Below are 19,234 nucleotides of genomic sequence, written 5' to 3' on the forward strand. Positions count from 1 at the left end.
ATATGTTCACTATTCATTTTTATGACTCCATCGCCAACATTTTGAAAAATACAAAAGGTCATCAAGGAATGTTTTTGTATACAGTATTAAGTGACAAGTGAAGACTTGCAGCAAGCTAATTTCAAAATCATTACATCCTCTTCATTTTTATACATCAACTACGTTACAATTTCTCGAATAATTACACGTGTTACTCTCCCAGCTCTGTTGGAATGTCGAGGAAAATGAAAGAGGGAAGTGCTTAACTTAATAAACGGGGAACAGCAGTCTCCACATTTTATTTCTTCTGACTTTAAGTTATTTTAAAAGAACAAGCCCACACTGTCAAGCAGAAACAGAATAGTGATTAAAGTTTAGCTCACTAGTGTTTGTTTTAGCTTGGTTACTCCTCTAAGTCAGTCAAATGTTAATTGCAGGTCATGAAGCTGAAAAACAAAAAAAACAAAAGCATAACATGAATCCTAATAAACATCTTGAAAGCACAAATGACTATACCCCAAACGGCTATAGCATTATAACCTCAGAAAGGTAAAGTGAACAATCTCATTAAAATGGTACCTGTCGGTGGGTGTGAGATAAGGCAGCAAGTGAACATTTTCTCCTCAAAGCCAACAGAAGCAGGAAAATGAACATGGCTGAGTCAGAACAGCAATTAGACTGTAAATCTGCACAACCTTATTAATGCCTACTAAAGTGGTCTGAAGTACAACTAGTGAAACATCAACAGAGTGATGACATTTGAAGTTCATTAAATGTGCGTAGGAAGGAAAAGCTATGATTCTGTAGATGGATCCCACGAAGTGGTCTAACACAAGATCATGCTGAAGTGCATCACAGTTCGCTGTGTAGCTGTAGACCAGTTAGTGTGGCCACTGTCAAAAGTGCATTTTACATCATGTGACTGGTTGGGTACACATGGTTGTTTTTGAATAATGTTCTGCTGAGAAATCCTGGTTATGACATCTAACCTACAGTCCTGCTCACCATGATTGGCACCCTTTCATTTTTTGCACAACTTGTATATCTTCAGAAACAAAGGGAAATGTACCAAACTCATTTCATCAGGATCTTTTAATTGGTGGTCCAAAGTAATTTAACAAAGAACAGTTTTTTTTTTAACTTAGATATTGTAATTTCAAAGAAATTTAAAAAAAAAAAAAAAAAAAAAAAAAACTGAAAACAGCATGTGCAGCAATATTGTCACCTTTCCTTAAAATTTTGTTGCACACCCTTTGGCAGCGATGACAGGCTCCAAATGTTTTGTGCATCCATCCATAAACGTTTTGCACTTCTCAGGTGGTATTTTCTCCCACTCTTCCTTTGCAATTTGTTCAAGCTCTTGAACATTTGCAGGGGTCTTTTCCCCAATGGCAGATTTCATCTCCCCGCAAAGATTTTCAACGGGACCGAGATCAGGACTCATTGCTGGTTATTGTAAAACAGTTCTTTTTTTTTTTCCTTTTCAACCATTCCTGTGTGCTTTTGGATGTGTGCTTTGGGTCTTTGTCTTGCTAGAGGACCCATGATCTTCATCCATTTTCAACACCGCTTATCCTGGTTAGGGTCGCGGGGCACTGGAGCCTATCCCAGCTGACCTGGGGCGAAAGGCAGACAACACCCTGAACTGGTCGCCAGTCAGTCGCAGGGCACATATAGACGTGGATAACCATTCGCACTCACATTCATACCGTCACTGAGTGGGGACTGAACCCACGCTGCCCGCACCAAAGTCAGGCGAGTGCACCACTGCACAATCAGTGACTCCATGGTCTTCATCTCTAACCAAATGTTCTTAAACTGGGTAAGACATTTTACTCTAAAATTTCTTGGTAATTTTCTGATTTCATGATACCTGTGATAGTCAAGGCTTCCAGTACCGTAACAAAGCAGCCCCACAGCAATATGAATCCTCCACCATGCTTGACTGTTGCCAGGGTGTTCTTCTCTTTAAAGGTTTCATTGCGCTGTCTGTAAATATATTGTTTGCGTGCATTGCCAAAAAGCTCTATTTTTGTTTCATCTGTCTATAAAATGTTATCATTTGCTCTTTTGCGTCAATCTGTAGAAAAATGTTTCACTTGGTTTTTTTTCTTCAGGAGATATTCTACATTTAGTACTTAAACTTCATGGGTGCCAATAATGGTGAGCACGACTGTATATGCTTTTACTTTCACATGTAGCATGACTTGCTTAGAGACCATCTTCATGCAGACCGTTGTCTGACAGCTGTGGGCTCTTTTAGCAGATCTATGTCACCTATAGTACATTACTAACTTTGTTAATGGAACACAACAGGTGTTGACTTGGCCTCATCTCCCCACATCTAAAATCATCTTCTATGGAATGTCTTGGAGAGGGATCGTGGCATCCACATCAGAGCTGTCTTGGTGTCAATAAAAGGTCATTTACAATATTAGGCAGGTGCATCTAGTGTTATGACTAATCGGTCTAGGTTTTATATACATTAAGAACAGTAAAATAAATATCGAACTTTTTTAGCCAGATTTTAGGAGAATATTGCACGCAGTGTTAAATGACATGAGTCCTTGTGTTGTCGTTGCACTCATGATAAAGGTTATTTAAATATAGTCAGGGATTAAAAGCACCTGACAGTAGCAAATAGTGGTTACAATTTCAATTCTACAAAGCAGCATTAACGCTTTTAATTAATTTCTTTTGCCTTTTTCAGATTCCACAATACTGTTGCCTTGGGCAAAATAAAAAGCATTCTTCTCTCAGCTTGGAGTGGAGTTCTAAATTGGGAAGGTGCATAGGAGAGGTTGTTGGCAGATTGCAGCTTTCACTTGGGTACCAGCCCACGGGATTGTGGGTAAATTGGGGATGCTGGATTGTGAACACTGAATGAAGAGGTCCAAGTATTTGATTGCTTGCCTGTTCTTGGGCGACTGAATGACAAAAAAAAAACAACAACAATTCAACCAATTAAATGCATTGACGGTCACAATACAAACCTTCAACATGAAATTATGTCAATGAAATGGAGTAAAGATGAGTGTTTCTTTGACTTACCCAGACTTTGGTTTCCTGAGGCTTCCAGTAGCACTGGCTAGATGTGAAAAGCTACTATTAAATCCAGAGGCATCAACCTGAAGATCCTCCTCATTCTTAAGAGCATCCTCCAGAGCTGCTGCTACCTTTGGGGCGATAACTGGCTGTTGATAGTCTTTGGTGGTCCGAGATGGCTTATCCATGCCCAGCAACAGGATATTCTCAGCCTGGGGGATGTGACAAAGACAAAACCTGGTACACGTTTTGTGAAAATCCCAGAGGGTTTCTGTATTTTGGATTCTTACTTATCTCATTAAAATTCCCAAAATATTCCAAGGTGACTTGATAATGAAACAGCTTGAAGTGGAGTTCTAAATTGAAAGTATTATTTTTTTCACTGAACAAGAGCTATAACTTACTTTGTATCTCATGTCTGGACTATCCTTCATGGCCGTCCGAGCATGGTTACTGAGAGGCCTTCTGAACCCGATTGCAGACTGAGGCCTGCTCATCATCTGATGATCACTAAACACACACAAACATCCTACGTGAGACTCTGTATTGTGCAATACTCGTATTGGGTTGTACAGTGGGGCAAAAACGTATTTAGTCAGCCACCAATTGTGCAACTTATTTCACTTAAAAAGATGAGAGAGGCCTGTAATTTTCATCATAGGAATACCTCACCTATGAGAGACAAAATGAGGGAACCCCCCCCCCCCCCCCCCCCCCAGAAAATCACATTGTCTGATTTTTTAAAGAATTTCTTAGCAAATTATGGTGGGAAATAAGTATTTGGTCAATAACAAAAATGAATCTCAATACTTTGTTATATACCCTTTGTTGGCAATGACAGAGGTCAAACGCGTTCTGTCTTCACAAGGTTTTCACACACTGTTGCTGGTATTTTAGCCCATTCCTCCATGTAGATCTCCTCTAGAGGACTGATGTTGTTGTTGTTGTTTTGGGGCTGTCACCGAGCAACACAGACTTTCAACTCCCTCCAAAGATTTTCTATGGGGTTGAGCTCTGGAGACTGGCTAGGCCGCTCCAGGACCTTGAAATGCTTCTTACGAAGCCACTCCTTCGTTATTCGGGCGGTGTGTTTGGGATCGTTGTCATGCTGAAAGACCCAGCCATGTTTCATCTTCAATGCCCTTGATGGTAGAAGGAGGGTTTCACTTAAAATCTCACAATACACGGCTCCATTCATTCTTTCCTTTACACGGATCAGTCGTCCTGGTCCCTTTGCAGAAAAACAGCCCCAAAGCATGATGTTTCCACCCCCATGATCACAGTAGGTATGGTGTTCTTTGGAAGCAACTCAGCATTCTTTCTCCTCCAAACACGACAAGTTGAGTTTTTACCAAAAAGTTCTGTTTTGGTTTCATCTGACCATATGCCATTCTCCCAATGCTCTTCTGGATCATCCAAATGCTCTCTAGCAAACTTCAGATGGGCCTGGACATGCACTGGGTTAAGCAGGGGTAATGGTAGCCTTTGTTACTTTGGTCCCAGGTCTCTACAGGTCATTCACTAGCTCCCCCCCCGTGTGGTTCTGGGATTTTTGCTCATCGTTCTTGTAATCATTTTGACCCCACGAAGTGAGATGTTGCGTGGAGACCCAGATTGAGGAAGATTATCAATGGTCTTGTATGTCTTCCATTTTCTAATAATTTCTCCCACAGTTGATTTGTTCACATCAAGCTGCCTACCTATTGCAGATTCAGTCTTCCCAGCCTGGTGCAGGTCTACAATTTTGTTTCTGGTGTCCTTTGACAGCTTGGTCATAGTGGAGTTTGGAGTGTGACTGTTTGAAGTTGTGGACAGGTGTCTTTTATACTGATGAGTTCAAACAGGTGCCATTAATACGGTAACCAGTAGAGTACAGAGGAGCCTCTTAAAGAAGAAGTTACAGGTCTGCGAGAGCCAGAATCTTGGTTGTTTGTAGGTGTATACAAATACTTAAATTGCATCATCCATCCATCCATTTTCTGAGCCGCTTCTCCTCACTAAGGTCGTGGGCGTGCTGGAGCCTATCCCAGCTACCATCGGACAATTTAGAGTCTCCAATTAATGCATGTTTTTGGGATGTGGGAGGAAACCGGAGTGCCCGAAGAAAACCCACGCAGAAAACATGAAAACTCCACACAGGCGGGGCCGGGGATTGAAACCCAGTCCTCAGAACTGTGAGGCTGATGCTCTAACCAGTTGTCCACCGTGCCGCCTGAATTTCACCATAATTTGCTAATAAATTATTGAAAAATAATTTTCTGGACTTTTTTTCTCATTTTGTCTCTCGTAGGTCTGGTTTAGCTATGATGAAAATTACAGGCCTCTCTCTTATCTTTTTAAGTGGGAGAACTTGCACAACTGGTGGCTGACTCAATACTTTTTTGCGCCACTGTCCATGTTTAACTGCAACATTTAGTATGTTTTTGTAATAAAGCATGTAAGTATGCGCCACTGTGGACGACTGGTTAGCACATCTGCCAAAGAGTTCTGAGGAGCCGGGTTAAAATCCAGCCTCCTCTGTAAGGAGTTTGCATGTTTTCCCCGTACCTTCGTGGATTATATCGTGGGTATATTTTTTTTACCAGCCCATGATACAGGGCTGGTATTGACTTAAGTGTCATATGTTGCAGGTGGTTGTACATGTGACAAGAACAATAATGCACTAAAAAAATAAGCTAGAAGTATTTTCGAATATAGTGGTTGAATAGTGTTTATTTATTCAATGTAAATATTGCCAGGTGTCTTTTAGTGGTAAGGCGTTTTGGGGGACGCTTTAAGCAGTGCAAATGTCAGTGTCTCTTCCCGACAGTGGACATCAGTTTGTTCTTTTCTTTTTTGGTTACTGTTGGTGTTATGTAGGGCTACAGCTTTCAAATATTTTTAGAAATCGATTATCTACTAATCGGATAAAAATTATTTTGCATTAAAATTTAATGCGAAATAAATTTTTCAGCGATTTGTTGGTTATTAACCGATTATTGTTGTTTATTTGGTATTGTTTATTGATTCAAAAACATAACTGCAGCGGACATGACACGCAAAAGATGCCACCCGGCACCCCAGCCTCGCACTACCGCCGCTCCCCGCCAAGGTAGACGTTAACTCCAGAGTCACACGCAGACTCTAAATGGATTAACACAATAAACTATCTTCAACAAGACACAGACATTTGCCCCTCATATCTGTCAACTATCTTGATTTATAACGCTGTAATTTAAAATTACGATAACCCGGAAGTGCTGGCAACCAGTTCAGGGTGTACCCCGCCTCCTGCCCGATGACAGCTGGGATAGGCTCCAGCACGCCCGCGACCCTAGTGAGGATAAGCGGCTCAGAAAATGGATGGATGGATGGATGGATGGATGGATAACCCGGAAGTGACGCAGGCGCCGCTTCCAACTCATCGTTTCCTTCTAAACTAAGCGCATATTTGATGTCCCCCATAAACGCTACACAACTAAGGAATCTCACACAAGGGAGTGATGGACTCACTAACGTTTTTGAAACTGAGAGCTCCTTCTTGAGTACTGATTAATGCAAAAGGCTACAAGTTTGATATACACTTCTGGGCTTCAGATTCAACTACAATAACGTCAATTACAGGTTATTCAGACTACGGCTACAAATATTTTTTTGCAATAGATTTAGCTATTATTTTTATATTTTTTTATATATTATATCATATTGATCATGATTCAGGTAATGATTTGGTCCATAACATGTCAGAAAATGGGCAAAAATGTTGATCATTATTTTTCACAATTAAAGCAGATGTTTGCAAACGTCGTTTTTTGATTCAACATAAATATAATCACCCTGCTTTCATGGAGGACTACAGAAATCTGAGAATATTAACTGTCGAGAGGTTGAATCAGAGGATTTGGACAAATTTAAATTAAACAATGGCTTTAAACAATTAACTGATTATCAAATTAGTTGTTGATTAATTGATTACTTGTGACACCTTCAGTGTGCCGTGTTGTGTTTCAGTCATGACATCTACCATGACATGTTATCATTTATACTGCAGTGTTTTGTTTTATTTTGTTTTTTAAATTTTATTCATTCAAGTGGACAGTAAAACAAACTATTAATTTGGGCACAGTATCCATCAGAGTTTTAATAAGAAAATAAGGACTGGGCGACTCACTCCTCAATGTGTGTGATGGGCCTCATCTTCCAGTATTCATCCTCCTCGTCGAAGAAAGCCCTGGTGACTATTTTGTTCTTCTCTTCTAATGGAATGAAATTCTCAATGATAAGATGCCTAAAAGACAAAGGATTAGACAAAGGCAATGGGAAGGTGGAAGCCGCATAATATGCTGAAAAGAAGAGACCAAAGCCTAAAAGGTCAGCTGAGACCACAACAGTGCTGAGACTACTTCCCGTTTTATCAGGTAAAAATCCCTACATACTGTATGCGACCAGAAAGGCGGTCAAGAGTAATATCCAGCCATGTCACATTCAGCATACTGCTATTAAAGGACTGGTTTTGGAGTTAGTAATGAGTTAGTCAAGACAAGAATATACATTTAAGATGCAGATTTGATGCTGCGTTTGAACTCTTGTTAAAAAACAAGTACTGTAATTTCTCGTGTACAATGCGCACCCATGTATAATATGCACCCCCAAAGTTGACCTCAAAATTCTGGAAAACCCTTCTACCTATGTATAATGCATTTTTACATTGCAGGATTTTGCTTCTACCCATATGATCAAGTTTTTTGAAGTAATTATTTTGAAGTTAAGCACTTTATTTGAACATGTAATACTTTTTTTAAAATTTACTTGCTCTTATTTTGAAATTCCCCGCACTACTATTATTTAGTAAATGAGAAAACACACAGTTGTGCTCATATGTTTGATTACCCAGGCAGAATTTGTAAAATGGGTGCAATTCTTTAAAGAAAACATGAAGGGCCAGGCAAAACATTACATTTTATTTTAATGGGATTCAAATTAAACGGTCAATCATTTCAGAAATCCATTATTATGAAACAAAACATAAGAAATTAATGATGGTTGTTGTTCATTTATCAGTTGTATTTAAAAAAACAACAACAATATTTCACAAATTTTATAAGGGGATGTAAACATATGATAGTCATAAATAACCGACATATTGGAATGAAAGTGTAGGCTACACCTGTTTCATAACCTCTAGGTGGCAGTGCCATATTAGAATTAAAGTGTACACCCATTTCATAACCTCTCGGTGGCGGTGGCATATCATATTACTATGAAAGCGTACACATTTCTCATAACCACGAGGTGGCGGTGGCATATTGGAATGAAAGTGTACAGCTTTTTCATAACCTCTATATGGCGGCATACATTTAGAAAATGTGAAAGTTTTTTTCCATTTCCCCCTATACCTATGTACAATGCGCACTATTGACTTTTGACAATTTTTTTGGGGGGGGGGGGGGGGGAAATGCGCATTATACACAAGAAATTACAGTACGATCATTTTGTGTGGTGTACATTTGTCATTCTTCCTTAACATGTTCTGGTTAAAATGTCAGGTTTATCATTACTGAAGTGAACATTAGCGATACATTCTGAAATGAAACAGCATGCCATTATTTCAGTTTGGCTCAGTGGTGCAATGTCTGGACTCCGTACTTGAGTTTAAGGTCTCTAGTGAGCTCATTCTGGTTCTGTTCCAACTCTTGGCGCTCACTGATGTGCACTTCCTGGATGTCGTGGATTTCGGCCTTCACTGCCTGCAGTTTGGCAAACAACTAGAGAGAGGACAAAGCAGCAGAGAAAAGTCGGATTTCTAAACTTGAATAAAACAAATGGACTTGGGAATAAACCATTGAACTTTTAAGCCAATCATTATTGTACAGCAAGCACACTTTCACAGTCATTATTATGTTAAGGCATTCTTTAGGACAGGTCTATGACCATGTTGCTTATTAACACAGAGAAAAAATTGTTGGTACCCTTCTGTTTGAGAAAGAAAACCCCACAATGGTCACAGAAATAACTTGAAAATTATACTGAAAAAAAGTATGACTGAGCTCAAGCTTTAGTCTTGAGATTTCATTGTACTGTATCTTGCACAGATTCAATACACCCTGTGCCGGATAAGACAAAGCAGCCTCAGTACATACCTGAGCCTACTCTATGTTTTAGAGTGAGTACAGTTTATTTGCATGCTTAATTTTTGCATTGGTAACAATAGAACTGATGTGACATGCCAAAAAGCTCCAGTTTCGTTTCATCTGTACAAGGACATTCTCCCAGAAGCATTTTGCCTTGTTAATAATATGCAGCTCAGCAAATTCCAGTCTCGTCAGTTTCAATTTATTTCGACCATTGTCGGTCTTTCTTTCTTCATTGGAAGGGCTAAAAAAATTTACTACATAAGTGCATAATAGTATATACAGGCGGCACGGTGGCCGACTGGTTAGGACGTCTACCTCACAGTCCTGAGGACTGAGGTTGAATCCCCGGCCCCGCCTGTGTGGAGTTTGCATGTTCTCCCCGTGCCTGCGCGGGTTTTCTCCGGGCACTACGGTTTCCTCCCACATCCCAAAAACATGAATGGTAGGTTAACTGACAACTCTAAATTGCCCGTAGGTGTGAATGTGAGTGCGAATGGTTGTTTGTTTGTACGTGCCCTGCGATTGGCTGGCAATCAGTTCAGGGTGTACCCCGCCTCCTGCCCGATTATAGCTGAGACAGGCTGCCGCACGCCCGCGACCCTAGTGATGAGAAGCGGCTCAGAAAATGGATGGATGGATGGATAGTATATACAAATACATGCCTAATACATAAAGCCTACATGCGTTTATATCATCACTGTTCAGTGAAAAGCAGTTTTTTGTTAAACATCTTTACTGTAAATACACATTTTTTTTTCATTAAGCAATGCCATGTTTTTTTCTTTGGATGTAAAGTGCTTAACATAAATGTGCACACTCAAACAGATTTGTTAGAAATCCTTGAGTGAGTTTCCTTTCAGAAAAAAAAAAAAAAAAAAAGTCTACAACATACCATACTACAAAATACTCCCACAAATGTGGATTTTGGATTATAAATTAGATTTGTCAATGCGCACACGCCCTCCCAAAAAAACCAAACAAATCGAACAAAATAATTTAATGTTACATTGTTCGTTAATTCACAAGAATTGCAAGTGGGTGTAATCATCTCAAAATTATGAAAATTGTTTGTTTTCACTGAGAAATGGATAGAAAGCTGACTTTTCAAAGGAGAGGTACTCATGTTGTGCTTAAAGGTGAAATTGTTATTCAGCTTCAGCTTTCGGGCACACGTTACGCAACATCTCACCATTATTATACAATAATGTTCTTTTCTCTAATGCTGTATTTATTTTTCAGGCTTTTGTGGAGCACATGCCGTCAACCTTTTTCATGCAACTTGAAGTGGCACAAACAGAGCCACTAATCTATTTTAAATCCCTGCTTATATTGGGTAAGGGCCTAGACAACGGTCTCAAGCGCCTAATCTTCTCTGATCTTCTCAGGAAGTCATCATCGTGCTGTTGCCCACATGCTCCTCCAATACCATCTGCACTGCACTGTCAGACTGTGATCACTCCACAGCAGCTGATTCACTTTGTCAATGTATTCATCGACCTTCGCCATGGAATGCCATCCTGACTTGGGGAGGTCTTCCCTCATGACATCCATCAACCTTCTCTTTGGTCTTCCTCTAGCTCTCTTGCCTGGCAGCTCCATCCTCATCATCCTTCTACCAATATACTCACTATTTCTCCTCTGGACATGTCCAATCAATCGAAGTCTGCTCTCTCTAACTTTGTTTCCAAAACATCGAACCTGAGCTGACCCTTTGATGAGCTGATTTCTAATTTTATATTTCTTCACTTCCTGACCACAGTCACCATTGCTCTGAACGGTTGACCCCAAGTATCTAAAGCCCTCCACCCTTGCTATCTCTTCTCCCTATAGCCTCATTCTTCCCCCACCACCCTTCTCATTCATGCACATATATTCTGTTTTACTTCGGCTAATCTTCATTCCTCTGCTTTCCAGTGCATGCCTCCATCTTTCTAACTGTTCCTCCACCTGCTCCCTGTTTTCACTGCAGATCACAATGTCATTTGCAAACATCATGCTTTTCATGCCTCATCTGTCAGCCTATCCATCACCACTGCAAACAGGAAGGGGCTCAGGGCTGATCCCTGATGCAGTCCCACCTCCACCTTAAATGCATCTGTCACACCTACAGCACACCTCACCGCTGTTCTGCTGCCCCCGTACATGTCCTGTATTATTCTAACATACTTCTCTGCCACTCCAGACTTCCGCATGCAGTACCACAGTTCCTCTCTGGGTACAAAGACACAATGTAGCTCCTTCTGACCTTCTCTGTACTTTTCCATCAACATCCTCAAGGCAAATAATGCATCTGTGGTACTCTTTCTAGGCATGAAACCATACTGTTGCTCGCTAATACTTCACTACTCTTTCCCATAACTTCATTGTGTGGCTCATCAACTTTATTCCTCTATAGTTTCCACAGCTCTGCACATCACCCTTGTTCTTAAAAATGGGCACAGCACACTTTTCCTCCATTCCTCAGGCATCTTCTCACCCGCTAGAATTCTATTGAACAAGCTGGTCAAAAACTCCAGAGCCACCTCTCCTAGATGCTTCCAGACCTCCACAGGAATGTCGTCAGGACCAACTGCCTTTCCATTTTTCATCCTCTTTAATGCCTTTCTAACTTCCCCCTTACCAATAATTGCGACTTCCTGGTCAACCACACTTTCATCTTCTACTCTCCCTTCTCTCTAATTTTCCTAATTCATCAACTCCTCGAAGTATTCTTTCCATCTAGCTAGCACACTGCTGGCACCAGTCAACATATTTCCATCTCTATCCTTAATCACCCTAACCTGCTGCACATCCTTCCCATCTCTATCCCTCTGTCTGGCCAACTTGTATAGATCATTTTCTCCTTCTTTAGTGACCAACCTGTCATACATGTAATCATATGCCTCTTGTTTGGCCTTTGCTACCTCTACCTTTGCCCTATGTCGCATCTCAATGTATTCCTTTCGCCTCTCCGCGGTCCTCTCAGTGTCCCACTTCTTCTTAGCTAACCTTTTTCCTTGTATGATTTCCTGTACTGTGAGGTTCCACCACCAAGTCTCCTTCTCTCCTTTCCTGCCAGAAGATACACCAAGTACTCTCCTGCCTGCCTCTCTGATAACCTTGGCTGCAGTGGTCCAGTCTTCTGGAAGCTCCTCCTGTCCACGAGAGCCTGTCTCACCGCTTCCCGGAAAGCTCCACAACGCTCGTCCTCTCTCAGCTTCCACCACATGGTTCTCTTCTCTGCCTTTGTCTTCCTAATTGTCCTCCCCACCACCAGAGTCATCTTACACACCACCATCCTATGCTGTCTAGCCACACTCTCCCCTACGACTACCTTACAGTCGGTAACCTCCTTCAGATTCCATCATCTGCACAAAATGTAATCCACCTGCGTGCTTCTACCTCCGCTCTTGTAGGTCACCCTATGTTCGTGCCTCTTCTGGAAAAAACTGTTCAGCCATTTGCATCCTTTTTGCAAAGTCTACCACCATCTTTCCCTCCAAGTTTCTTTCCTGGATTCCATACTTACCCATCACTTATTCATCACCCCTATTTCCTTCACCAACATGTCCATTACAATCTGCACCAATCACGACTCTCTCTCTGTCTGGGATGCTCAGAAGTAGTCCCCACATTCAGTTCTAGGGTCTGTGCTTTCCTCTTCTCTTTCTGCCGAAGAACCCGCTTTCCACCTCTTCTTATTCTTCGAATTCGACCCACAGTAGCTGAATTTCCACCGGCGCCCTGCAGGTTGACGGCGCCGGTGGCGGACGTTGTTAACCCGGGCCACGACCAATCCGGTATGGAATTCTTTGGATGAATGATCATATTTGTTTGGCAAAGGCGGATGCCCTTCCTGACGCAACCCTCTGCATTTATCCGGGCTTGGGACCGGCCTACAGTTTGCACTGGCTTGTGCCCCCCATAACGCTGCATTGGTCTTCCACCTAAATAATTAACAATAATGAAACAAAGCTGCAGTTGCTACCTTTTTCAGTTTCTTGGTTTTAATGTCGACTTCCTGTTGCAAAGAACTGTAGGTCTCCTTCAGCTCCAGAGTCTCCTCATCTCGACACTCCATTTGCTGTTGCATCTCTCGTTCTCTCCGTTTCTAGAAACACAAAAACATCATTACCTCACAATGAACTATACATCATTGGTACTTACAGTTGTAAGTTGTAAGGGCATGTATGAACTGCTGTGTCACCTCAGTGGAATGTGTATTTTCCAAGCAGGCGGAAGAACTTTAAATTAGTTTTTACAGTTTTGTATAACCTCTTCATATGACGATCAAACTTTAATTGAGAGTAAACCTCAAAAGAGTGACATGTTCAATTCAATGTACAACCCCAATTCCAATGAGGTTGGGACGTTGTGTTAAACAAATAAAAACATAATACAATGATTTGCAAATCATGTTCAACCTATATTTAATTGAATACACTACAAAGACAAGATATTTAATGTTCAAACTGATTAACTTGATTGTTTTTATCAAATAATCATTAACTTTGAATTTTATGGCTGCAGCATGTTCTAATAAAGCTGGGACAGGGTCCTGTTTACCACTGTGTTACATCACCTTTTCTTTTAACAACATTCAATAAACGTTTGGGAACTGAGGACACTAATTGTTGAAGCTTTGTAGGTGGAATTCTTTCCCATTCTGGCTTGATGTACAGCTTCAGCTGTTCAACAGTCCAGCGTCTCCGTTGTCGGATTTTACGCTTCATAATGCACCACACATTTTCAATGGGAGACAGGTGTGGACTGCAGGCAGGCCAGTCTAGTACCCGCACTCTTTTACTATGAAGCCACGCTGTTGTAACACATGCAGAATGTGGTTTGACATTGTCTTGCTGAAATAAGCAGGGGCGTCCCTGAAAAAGGCGTTGCTTGGATGGCAGCACATGTTTCTCCATTTCTCCGTACCTGTATGTACCTTTCAGCATTAATGGTGCCTTCACAGATGTGTAAGTTACCCATGCCATTGGCATTAACACAGCACCGTACTACCACAGATTCTGGCTTTTGAACTTTGCGTCCGTAACAGTCCGGATGGTTCTTTTCCTCTTTGGCCCAGAGTACACGACGTCCACAATTTCCAAAAACAATTTGAAATGTAGACTCGTTGGACCACAGAACACTTTTCCACTTTGCATAAGTCCATCTTAGATGAGCTCGAGCCCAGAGAAGCCGGCGGCGTTTCTTGGTGTTGTTGATAAATGGCTTTTGCTTTGCATAGTAGAGTTTCAAGTTGCACTTACGGATGTAGCGCCGAACTCTATTTACTGACATTGGTTTTCTGAAGTGTTCCTGAGCCCATGTGGGGATATCCTTTACACATTGATGTCGGTTTTTGATGCAGTGCCGCCTGAGGGATCGAAGGTCACAGTCATTCAATGTTGGTTTTCGGCCTTGCCGCTTACATGCAGTGATTTCTCCAGATTCTCTGAACCTTTTGATGATATTATGGACCGTAGATGATGAAATCCCTAAATTCCTTGCAATTGTACATTGAGGAACATTGTCCTTAAGCTGTTCGACTATCTTCTCACACACTTGTTCAAAAAGAGGTGAACCTCGCCCCATCTTTGCTTGTGAATGACTGAGAAATTCAGGGAAGCTCCTTTTATACCCAATCATGGCACCCACCTGTTCCCAATTAGCCTGTTCACCTGTGGGATCTTCCAAACAGGTGTTTGATGAGCATTCCTCAACTTTCTCAGTCTTTTTTTTGGAATGTGTTGCAGCCATAAAATTCAAAGTTAATGATTATTTGCTAAAAACAATCAAGTTTATCAGTTTGAAGATTAAATATCTTGTCTTTGTAGTGTATTCAATTAAATATAGGTGGAACATGATTTGCAAATCATTGTATTCTGTTTTTATTTATGTTTAACACAACGTCCCAACTTCATTGGAATTGGGGTTGTAATAAATAAATAAATATGCAAACATAACAGCAGGACATATGTGGCTTGAGCTTCTCAGGAAACCTTACACGGTCCTTGGTGGAAGCAGAAGAGGGTGTTTACGCACACATTCAACATATTCTTAATACCTGTTCAGCAATTTCCTGCCTTTTCAGCTCCAGCATCTTCTGCTGCTCGTTGGTGTGATCCACTATGTTCTTACCCCCAACCAAAAGTTTGCTTTCCATTGCCTGGAATGAGTAGAAATAAAAAAAAAAAAAAAACGGTTTCAATCGACTGCAACCCAAACACATACAGACAATACATTTGTCAACAGGAAATGCATGGCTTTTAGAAACTTGACCAAAACGTAAACATATTCAGCTGGATTTAACAATCATTAAATTGAACTTACATTCTGTGATCCAACAGTAGAGGAACATTTAACTTTAATAGTCCCCTGATAGGAGAGACTTCATTCTTAACATGACCAGTCAGACGTTTTTGTACACATATTCTCATTTATAGCAGGAGAAAGTGTGCCCAGACTTTGGACTGTACAGTCATACTAAAATAAAATTGCCAGCCCTAGTGTGCCAATATTTTTTTAGCATGACTGTATTGTGTAAAAAAATTAAAATAACTATTCTCTCACTATTCTGGCATTTAGCAAAATAAATAATTTTGGTAATCCTAATTGACTTAAAACAGGCAAAGTTTAGTCTGATTTCATGTCAGACAGTCAGGGGGAAAAAAAGCATAATGTGTCTTTTTATACAGTCATGCCTAAAAATATTGGCACCAATATTTTTTAGCGTGACTGTATACTGTGAAAAAGCGCTGCTCCTAATTACGCCAAATAGTTTGAATGAGTTCACCATAAATTGCTGTTTACCTTAACTTTGGCTGACAACATGTCTCCTGCTTCCTGCTCCTTCTTTAGGTCTTCCATTTTCTTCTCCTTCTCCTTCAGGAGTTGAACTTTCTCCTCAGCCACCAGGCTGTGATCCTCCATGATAGCTTTCCTCTCTTTCTCCAGCTTCTCCTGCTGCTCCCTCCAATAATCCCCTTTGTTTTCCTCCTCTTCGTCATCATTCTCACTCTCTTCATCTCGACCATCACTATTGCTACAATCGCCAGCCCTCCTCTTTTGCCTCCTCTTGTTTTTCTTTCCTGTACGCTTCTCCAGCTGTGCCTTCAGTCTCGCAATCTCCTCCTGAAACTTCCTGAGCAAAGCATCCTTAGGGTCCTCATTGACACGGGGCTTATTCTTAATGTTCTTTGCTCTGTTGGAGTAGCGTAGTGTTGTTAAAGTCTCTTCCACATTGTACGATGCTGGGCCAATGTTGGCGACCATGACTGTGCGGGCATTGCCCCCAAGAGAGTCCTGTAAAAGGCGGGTCAGTTTAGAATCTCTGTACGGTATGTGGCTACTCCTGCCATCCACTAAAGCGGATATGACATTCCCCAAAGCAGAAAGTGACAGGTTGATTTTAGTAGCTTCTTTCAGTCTCTCCCCCTGAGCCCCCGTCTTGGTCTGCCTTTCACTACCAGCTAGATCCACCAGATTGAGTTTGCCAACTCGGATATGGTTCTCCCCATCCACTCCCAATTCACTGCATTCTACAGTGATTACAAAGATGGCATGAGAACGGGAGCTGTGTTCATTCATGTTCGTGGAGCCAACTGAGCGATTCTGATTGCCCACATTCATGACATTTTCGATTTCCCGCACACTCTTGGTGACAAACGATGACAGGTCCTTAACATAAACGCCAGTGTCCGGTCTCTCTCTCAACTCTAAACGCCGCGATTGGTCCTTGGAGAGTAAATCTCTGATCTCCTCTTGATAAATCTCCAGATATGATGCTCGTACGAGGTACTGCTGATTTTGAGATCTTGAAATATGAGTGAAAATGTGGTCAAAAGAGTTGGGGATCACTCCCCTCCTTTCAGGGTCATTTCTTACACCCTCCATGGTGTATGTTTTCCCTGTGCCCGTTTGTCCATATGCAAAAATGGTTCCATTAAATCCTTGTAGAACGGAATCCACAAGGGGCCTAAAGGTTTCATCGTATAAATCTAGTTGCTTTGACTTGCAGTCATAGACTGAATCAAATGTGAAGACTTTGGGGTGTTCACCAGCAGAAGCTTCCCTTGGGTTCCTGACAGTTATTTGTCCAAATTTGACATCAACAGAGACCACACACTCAAATGTGGCTGCCTGTTCTTTCTCATTCATAGGACGACAACGAACCACTACTTTCACTGACTCAGAACTCTTGCTTTTGGACATGATGAGTACGAGAGGATTACAAGCACTGCTTGACACAAAGTTCCCTCTGTTTTTCAAGTGGGGCGTCAGGAAAAGCCTACCAACAGAACAATCCACATCAGAACCTGTTGGCAAAAACAACAAATGTTACTGACGGATAATCAACCAAGTTTTGTTGTCATGTTGCCAACATTTATGTCCATCATTGTAAGGGTTTATTTTGGTTGGTGTTCGGTTTCACACGATTGTAATGTAAAGAAACATGTCGACGATAGACGTCCTGCCGCATATTCCTCGTGACACAAAACCACAGCAACACACTGACCGCAATTATTATGCTAAACGTGAATCCGATAGATTCGATTGCAGCATTCTAACAAAACAGCGATAGAAATTATGAAATAGGAAACATCAACACCTTACTAAAACGACCCTATTAACTGGCAACAACTTGCTAGCTTAATTTAGTCCTTTAATGTTGAAGGGTTAGGTTTTCGACGTTGAGAGAACTCGCGTTCACTACACGCGATTGGATCGTACAATCACCGAATTTGATTCAAATTGGTAATAATTCCTCAGCGTACCGGGGCGACGCAAACACACGATCTAAAATAAACTTCAACCCACAATGAGACCACAACATGGACCAAGCAACAGCGTACACACAGGTAACCAAGGCTACAAGTCTTATCGCTTTTGCCAGTTTTACCTTAGCACGAGCGTTCGGATGCATTCACCGTGTCACCAAACAACTTAAACAGTAAAGAGCGTGGAGCCGCTTTATTGACCGCATGCCCTTTCCCAAATAATTCTGCAAAAAAAGCGTTTACGGAGCTCTGATCATGAGCTAATCCGACACCCAGTTAGCCACAACGCTCCCGGTCACAGTTGCCACATCCTTCAGTTTCACCCACCCCCACCGCAACTGAGCGAACGTGAATGTTCGCTACATTTTACTACAAGGTTATAAGTGACTGACTGCATTAAACACTTCTAGCATTGTTAATTGTCATTATCTGTAAAGACAATGTTAGGTTTCATGCAGTTTGTTAATTTTGAGAACATTTAACAGCATTTTCCACCGCTATCTGGCAACCGTGTCTCGTGAGACTATCAGCTGGTTTGGCTACTTTTAACAAAACATTGCACAAAGAACTCCAACAAACTACGGTTTCGACTAGCAATGCTCTTATTTCGTGAACAACGGGATATAACGTTCAGTTTAGTTTGGAATTATTTTCGAAAAGCGCGTTTTAATTGCAAATACAAATTTGAACGGTCACCTGTGATAAGAAGATGTATAGTCCATTGATATGTAACACTATAAACACGTTACTCATATTTATATCCGCATATTTTACCTGATAATTACGTTTACTGCACCGGAATGCGACATATGGTACACGAATGCGTCCAAGAGATTAAGGAAAACTAATCGATCGTAGAGCCTCCATCCTTCCATCTATAGTTCCTTTGAGCGAATAAAAAAAACAACAAGTGTTTCCTCTCTCTGTAAATGAAAAACAACAACACAGTATAATCAAACTACAAATGTAGTGTTTTCTGTTGTTCAAAATCAAAACGTTACACTTTAGTGTGGAGGAGTACTGTCCCAAGGTGCCATGGGTGAAGAGAAATTACAATTACAAAATGTATGAAAATTGAATAATCTAAAAAAGATGCAACATTTAAATCCATCCATCCATCCATTTTCTGAGCGGCTTCTCCTCACTAGGGTCGCGGGCGTGCTGGAGCCTATCCCAGCTGTCATCGGGCAGGAGGCGGGGTACACCCTGAACTGGTTGCCAGCCAATCGCAGGGCACATACAAACAAACAAACAACCATTCACACTCACAGTCACAGTCACAACTACAGGCAATTTAGAGTCTTCAATTAATGCATGTTTTTGGGATGTGGGAGGAAACCG

General features: G+C 41.3%; 1 protein-coding gene across 2 annotated transcripts; it reads right to left on the reverse strand.

The window, feature by feature from the left end:
- Nucleotides 1-4: 4 nt before the first annotated feature.
- Nucleotides 5-18,826, reverse strand: LOC133408886 (kinesin-like protein KIF3B). 2 transcript variants are annotated; one of them, XM_061688248.1, is made up of 9 exons: nucleotides 18,668-18,826; nucleotides 15,927-17,431; nucleotides 15,181-15,282; nucleotides 13,105-13,227; nucleotides 8,650-8,768; nucleotides 7,175-7,291; nucleotides 3,429-3,534; nucleotides 3,031-3,236; nucleotides 5-2,906 (listed from the first exon to the last, which is right to left on the reverse strand). In XM_061688248.1, the coding sequence occupies exons 2-9, from the start codon at nucleotides 17,325-17,327 to the stop codon at nucleotides 2,801-2,803; spliced, it is 2,280 nt and encodes a 759-aa protein (XP_061544232.1). In that variant the 5' UTR covers nucleotides 17,328-17,431; nucleotides 18,668-18,826; the 3' UTR covers nucleotides 5-2,800. The 2 variants fall into 2 exon arrangements, with proteins under 2 accessions (XP_061544232.1, XP_061544224.1); XM_061688240.1 differs by lacking the exon at nucleotides 18,668-18,826 and adding an exon at nucleotides 18,016-18,216.
- Nucleotides 18,827-19,234: the final 408 nt, after the last annotated feature.

The sequence above is a fragment of the Phycodurus eques genome, chromosome 1, assembly GCF_024500275.1.
Source record: "Phycodurus eques isolate BA_2022a chromosome 1, UOR_Pequ_1.1, whole genome shotgun sequence".
In the NCBI taxonomy this organism is placed as follows: domain Eukaryota; kingdom Metazoa; phylum Chordata; class Actinopteri; order Syngnathiformes; family Syngnathidae; genus Phycodurus; species Phycodurus eques.